At 46.5% G+C, this 7,108-nt stretch overlaps 2 protein-coding genes across 2 annotated transcripts; both read right to left on the minus strand.

The window, feature by feature from the left end:
- Positions 1–154: 154 nt before the first annotated feature.
- On the minus strand, positions 155–1,515 carry PADG_02555 (uncharacterized protein; the record flags this gene model as incomplete). Its single annotated transcript, XM_010759732.1, has 3 exons — positions 155–605; positions 715–1,106; positions 1,456–1,515. The coding sequence occupies 3 exons, from the start codon at positions 1,513–1,515 to the stop codon at positions 155–157; spliced, it is 903 nt and encodes a 300-aa protein (XP_010758034.1).
- Positions 1,516–2,398: 883 nt separating this feature from the next.
- On the minus strand, positions 2,399–5,471 carry PADG_02556 (uncharacterized protein; the record flags this gene model as incomplete). Its single annotated transcript, XM_010759733.1, has 7 exons — positions 2,399–2,539; positions 2,710–3,513; positions 3,598–4,371; positions 4,432–4,463; positions 4,540–4,771; positions 4,857–5,277; positions 5,353–5,471. 7 exons carry the CDS (start codon positions 5,469–5,471, stop codon positions 2,399–2,401), a joined length of 2,523 nt encoding a protein of 840 aa, XP_010758035.1.
- Between the last annotated feature and the right edge of the window lie 1,637 nt (positions 5,472–7,108).

Raw genomic sequence — 7,108 nt, forward strand, 5'->3', positions numbered from 1 at the left:
AGAATCGATAGAACTAATAGAACGTCCACAGCACATAAAATATAACATCAGACTGTGCATTCTCAGCTTATACTTGCCTATCCGGAGATCCCTTCGTTTTCGGTTTTTGGAGCAATATTTTCAGTTGGCGGTTTCTTGGCGAGTATCCTGGGACTCAATAGGTCTCGTTGCTCCCGGATCCAACATCCCTCAATCGGTCGACGGTGTTATCCCTGGAACTGAAGCTGTAGTCGAGTCGGAGAGGACGGCCATAAGGAGCTTTGTCCTTGAGTATTTCAAACGCAGCTTGGGCGCTCTCAACATCCAAAAAGTCAGCGTGGGCAAATCCACGAGGTTGGCCGGTTCTCCTGTCGACGGACACGCGGACGTCCGTAACATTTTTAATATCCTTAAAAAGCTCATTCAATTCACGGTCGCTCATTTCGAAGGACAGATTTCCAATGAAAAGCGTTCTGGTTGGCTCGTTGGAGCGTGTTGGGGTTGGATTTGCTGAGCCACGCGACGAGTAGTTAACAACCACTCTACGACCTTCGTAGATGGTCATGTTCATCTCATTAATTGCAGCTTCAGCAGCGTCAATTGAGTCGAATTGAACATATGCGAAGCTAGCAAGCGAGGAAACGTTAGATTTCGGTATGTATAAACGGCGACATAGAAAGCCAAAATGAAAATGTGGAATGAATGGTTGACAAATATGAAAATGGTGGAACCTACCCTCTGCTCATTCCACGGCTGTCATATACGATGCGAACAGCGAGAATATTGCCGAATTTAGACAGATCGCGTTTGAGATCATCTGCAGTCACTTCAAAGAAGAGGTTGCCAATGTAGATTGTTTCATTGGGCTTGACTTCCGGGTTTGATCTCAAAATCGATGTGTTGTCCCGAAACCCCTGGATGCCGGTCCTTCGAACAATGGATGGAGTATATTGGGAATTCCATCGTTGCTGGAAAGCCACGTTGGTAACCTGACCACTCAATCTTAGCAACGAAGGAGCAATGGCAGCTAGAGTTCCTGGCTTCACGGCGAGAGCAGCTGGCGCTGCACAAATCGCGCGGAATGCAGTGTGTCTGAGAGAAATCCTGCTCGGGGAGACGTTGTTAGTCTTTCAAGCCTGACATCAAAAAAAGATGATATGGGAGACTAACATTTTCAATTGGGAAATAGCCAAAGTATTACAACAACGAAAGGTATATTGTATAAAGAAAGGTGAAATGAAATCAATGAAGACAATTGCGGGAAATGATCGAGGAGATGTGGTCTGAAATGTGAATGAAGAGGATGAGAAAAAGGTTGAGTGAAAAAAAAAAAAAAAAGATGATAAGACGAAGTGGACTAGGAATATCGGCCACATCGGGTTTAGCCTGGGCTGACTAAACCAACCAACTAGTTAACTTCCAGCCTCTAAAACATCACGTGGAAATTGAGCCTCGACAACAAAGAAACCAACACACACAGAGATTACCAAAGCAAAATGCAAAGAGTTGGTTATCTAAATCTAGCTGATGGGCCATCCTCCTATATATATACAGGAGAAAGATGAAGAAATTCAGGTAAATGGTTAGCTTTCTGTTCTGCGTGGTCCTAACATCACGTTCTCGCAGGGGAATATGGCTGGGCCAGACACTTGGAGCAGGTCCATGCATAGCAACGATATACGATTTAATCCTCTATTTTTCGATTTTTCATTAATATATTCTGATTTTATAAGAAGCTTCAAGCTCCGTGTACTATTCCAAACAAGAAAATAATCGATGAGTGTGCTGGTTGTCGTAGATAAGTTTTCTCATCCGCCAACCCCCTGAGTCAGGTAGCAACAGGCTTTGCCTTAATTTCAGTCAAGAGCGTGCTTCAGACATCCAATATTGTGAAAAAAAAGTTGACAAGAAGAAATATCATTCTCAATTTCTTTCAGGACATCATCGCATTTGGAAACTTGCAGATGAGCTGGAAAGCATATTTGGATATAGAGCAAATTTCTTCGCTCACTCTCACCAAACGTATGACACGACGTCTCCGTGATAACTATAATGGTCAAGTTTACCTACATACAATTTTAAACACTCTCAAATACTCACAGTTAATCAGCAAGTACTGCCAATTACGCCACATCACTATATACATACAACCCAAATTTAACCACCCAAATATCAAATAAAAGGAGAAAGAAACGAGAAAATACAGACAAACCATAGCCCCACCAAGCAAGTGCTTTTTCATTCATTAATCGTGTTGATAATCCCACTATTATTGTTGGGATTATTAAGACCATTCCTGCCGGCGTTCAGGTTATCCATAAACAGCGCCCGATTTGCTGCGACACCTCCGCCACTATCATATATATTTTGGCTGCGACGTGCATGCGTTCTTGCTGCTTGGCATTTCCTGATGAGTATGTTATGGAAATTGTTGGTCTTGTTGCGAAGCTGGTGGTGATAGTTGAATGGGGCCGGGTGAGAAGGCCTGAAAATCAAATACTGGCCAGCTTTGCATATTCGGGTCGGCCGCTGCGGCTTGAACGTAGCTATCCCATGTTTGCTGCAACAGTATATTGAGTGTTAATGTTGGATTTCGTTTCTAACTTTGCTTGGAAGTATTCCTTGGATGGGGAAGACAGAGGGGGGTGGGTGTCGGACGAGGGCATATGATTTAACGAACAACCTAAAACAAGAAAGGAAGGACATCGGAAATGAAATGATAAAACATACCCAATCCAAATCAAACGGCTGCATAGGTGCCATCTGGCCAAACATCCCCGTGCCGAAGTTCATCCCCATCCCATTGCTGAGCATCGGGAGCCGCTGCGGCTCCATCATTCCCCCTTGACTGATAACACCAACTCCACCAACATTTTCATACTTCATCATCGGATCAGCGGCAAACTGCGATGGACTAGCTCCCATCTCGTTCACTCCACCGCTAAGAAGACCCAGTGTCACGGCCGCATTTTGCTTCTCGTCCGTTTGGTCAACTGGAACTCCCCCCGCTGCCAACCCTCCCTTGATCGCGGCATTTTTATTCTGTCCCTCCTCATGCTGTTGTCGCCGCTGTTGTCGCCGCTCCTTCTGCGCTCGGAATATGTTGCTCAACAGGACATCCAAAAGACCAGTAGCTTTGAACGCATCCAGTGAGTGGTCTTTGCCTTCATTCCAAATTTCCATGGACTGATGGAGGATTGCAAGAGTTTCCTGGTATTCCTCCGTGTCTAGAGCAGAGATATCATTTGAGCTAGGATCGGAGGCGTTGATTCGCACCATTTGGTATACGTCGACAGAGAGGATTGAGGAAGCCATAAGAAAACCATACGTGTTACCGGTGGTGGCGTACCCCTTGCTGTTTCGGAAGCGATCGTTCAATTTCGTAGCTGAGTAGAGTAGTCTTTGATAGCGGAGCAGCTCCAATGCGCTGGCAATGCAGGTGCGTCGCGAGTATGCATACCGTGAGTTTTCTCGGCCACGGTGCATGTACCTTCGGTGAAGGACACATTGGGCTTTGTGATAGGTGCTCGCGATCTGGGAACGAGAGGGTAATTTTAGTCCGACATGTGCTTTGCTAAAATTGGGAAAAGAAACAGGAGAGTAGAAAATAATACTCACCAAAAATTTCAACTTGATAGCATACATGGAATCATTGCTACCCTCAAGCGGTCGAACAGCCATGTGTTCCGGAACCCTATCACGAGCCTCGCGAAGCGCATGATCGAGTTCCATAACCTCTTCATACGACGGAGTTCGGGTGATCCCCTGCGTATTCTCCAACACCTGCCCAAACACGCCTACAAGCCGTGCCATGACAATAAGAAAACTGACAGGCGTTGGCTCATCCAGAGGCCGCTCAGGAGGAATCTCGACCGAATCTGGGTCGAAATCGGCATCATATAAATTTCGCGGGAGCTCGATATCATAATCTGCCCCACGAATCATAGAAGGGAGGCCGATCTGGAAAGAAAATAGTAGATCCGCTTGTCGTATAAAAGTCCATAGCCGCCTGCGTATCTCGCCCTGGAAAGGAGAGATGTTCGGAAACATTTTTGAGTCACGGTGATAACCCATCTGCATGGCCAGACGGACAATCACTCCAATCAGTACCCATACAGATACTTCTGATTCTTTCTCTTGCGTGGATTCGCCGTGCAGATGGAGGATGAGCGTTTCTATCAAGTATCGATGCGGTTTCGTATAATCGGCAAGGATGAGGCACTGGACCATAGAATTCCGATACGAGGCAGCAATACGTAGAGATTTGCTTCGGAATTCGGGGGGTTCGTCCGATTCATCATGGTATGATATCATCGCAAGACGGAACATAGCAAAGACCATGCCGATCCAGACAATGCTTGTTTTGGTCGGATCTTCCCAATGACGCTCGTACTGCACAATAACGTTATCAGCAACTTTTACATGTCAGGAATTGGAAAACCTGGACGGTACCTCTTTCTGGAAACTTGGAGAATGAATGCAATCTAAAATTGGAGGTAAGCAAATATATATATATATATATCGGGAATGTTTAAAAACCAGAAAAACGCAAGGACCTACTAGTAAATAGGCTATAATATTGAAAGTAACGAGTGATCAACATATCGGCGGTATATCTGGAGGGAAAACTGGACAAAATCTCAGTCGCAGATGGAGGTTTAACAGCACCAAAGAGCAGAGATGGTCCGGACAAGTCCTGCTCGTTACTCTCTGCTTTCATTTTCTCCAATTTGTCTACTTGCTCCTCATACACCTTCTTATGCGCTAAAAAGTACTGCCTAACTTCTGCAATCTAGAATATAAAGATTAACAACCATCGTGCGTTCAATTAAAATCAAGCCGATGGGGTGGATAGCGGAGAGTAATTAACTACTCACATCGGCAAGGATCATCGTCCAATGCCCCTCGCTGACATAGTACGACTTCTGCGTCATGGCATCAACCTTCATAATCCCAAATGACTTGGTAACCTGCTCTGTATCGCTCTCATCTTCGGTTTCATCCATCTCATCTCCAAGGTCCAGCTCATGGGTATCTTGCCGGGACGCCGAACTGGCGCTACCCCCAGAGACCATTGCTTGTGCAGCAGCTGTGCCCACAGATTGTGTGCCATTGATCATCAACGATAGTACGAGGTTCTCGAGCCGATCGATGCGATCCTGCATACCATCTATAGTTGGGGGTGAACCCTGGACACTGACTGGCTTCTTCCGGTTCTTCGGCTGCGCGTACGTACAGGAGGGAACATCGTTGCGCTTCACGCAGTTTTCGCAAGGGACGGAGCGGTTGCATTTCAGCCTGGAAGAAATCGGCCATCAGACAAATTACCATCTTAAGATATATATATATTTCCCTTCAGTAACTAAAGCTTACTTCCGATTTCTACACGGTGCGCAGGAGACCGGTATGCGATTTCTTTTCCTGATAACCCGATATTCTCCGGGGGGATAAATGCTGCTGGACAACTTCGTGGATGGATGTGTGGGGGACATTTTTGCATTTGCGCAGGTAATATGATATACCGTTCGGGGGTTGGTTCAGGGCGATTGCTGGAATCGCTTATACTCGATCCAGCTCGAAAATTGCGACTCGTTCCCGCGAGGATTTTCCAACCAAGATAGTGACTGCAAACAGTAGGTGTAGGTTAGTAGGCAAAAGAGTCACCCTCAAACAAATTAGAACATAGCCTACAGTAGGCCATCAAAACCAAAACCAAAACCAAAAAAAGAAAAAAGAAAAAAGAAAAAAGAAAAAAGAAAAAAGAAAAAAGAAAAAATTAATATCAAGCGATTAAAATGCTGCTGTCGGCAAGCTCATTTAAACACGCACGCTTCTCCCAGCATGCACTCGTTTTTGTCCTCTAACCAGGCCAGGGCCAAATGCGAGGAAATGAGACAAGCCCAGAGAGCTGCAGATAAAGAGGAAAATAACCACCCGGCTCTTTATTGGCGCAATTCGCGATTTGCCGACCGGGGGGGGGGGGGGCAGACCTCCTTATGCGGATCAGGTAACGACTTCCCTCCCCCAAACCAGGGCTTCTTTTTGATTGAGTAGTCAAAATAAATCTAGGAGAAGATGCAAGTTACCCCGCTACGGTCATCAAAAAGATGTCAGAGGGTAGAGAGAAAAAAGGAGCAGGCGAGTTTGTTTAGCCAACTGATCTGGGAAGCAGAGTTCCATCCCATTCCCACGTAGACACACCTTTAAAAGCCCCACCCCCCCCCCCCCCCCACCCCCGGCAACAAGCACCACAGATTGTGGTAGAAGAGAACTCGGCAGCAACGTTGGATCCAGCAAAATAGATTCAGAGTGAGAGAAAGAGAGTGTGCGTGTGTGCCGGTGTGTGCGCCGGAGCTGTCCAGGGAGATGTAAGAGGGTGGCCGTCTTCAACCGCGAACGTTAAGAAGACGACAGTTGTAATATGCCCTGATGACAAGAGCGGGCCAGCCTCCAAATGCTCGTTCTTCTTCAAGAATAGTTTTCGATCCCCAATTTAGCATTGGACCACGGAACCGATGCCCTCATTAGCGTCAGGCAAACGACAGGTTCGACGGCTTGCAGCATAGCGCAGTTGGCAGCTGCAACGATGCATGCCCAGGGCTCTGGGGCGTTAGAGGCCACCAGCAACGACTGGCGAAATGGCTAAAATTTAAAGCGCTTGGAAGCTTGGAAAGTGGGCAGTTGGGGGGAGGGAGCCAGGAGGGAAGAGTGGCTTGATTCCACCGCACCTGGGTCCCTTTGTACGGAAGTACGTTTATTTGGGCTCAAGACTCTTTCTTTTCATGCTATAAAGTTATGTACTGTTCACCGTTTCAGCACTGCTGATGATCAAAGCCACGCAAAGGAGGAGGGGGAGTGATTTGAGTTTCTTCACCCCTTGATGAAAAAAAAAAAAAAAAAAAAAAAAAAAAACAAGAAAGAGGGAATGCAGCTCGCAGAAGGGTTCAATTGAAACCAAAACTTCCAATCCGCACACGTCCCAAAGCTACCAGACACACGCCGGTGAAGTGTAGGGGCCTCCAGAAGAAAACGCGGAACTCCGCATACCCAAAACTCTCCGCCTGCCAGGTGCTAGGCGTGTTCTCGCAGAGTGGCTAAAGATACACATATCCTTTTAGTGAAACACCCC

Source organism: Paracoccidioides brasiliensis (genome assembly GCF_000150735.1).
Source record: "Paracoccidioides brasiliensis Pb18 unplaced genomic scaffold supercont2.3, whole genome shotgun sequence".
Taxonomy (NCBI): Eukaryota; Fungi; Ascomycota; class Eurotiomycetes; order Onygenales; family Ajellomycetaceae; genus Paracoccidioides; species Paracoccidioides brasiliensis.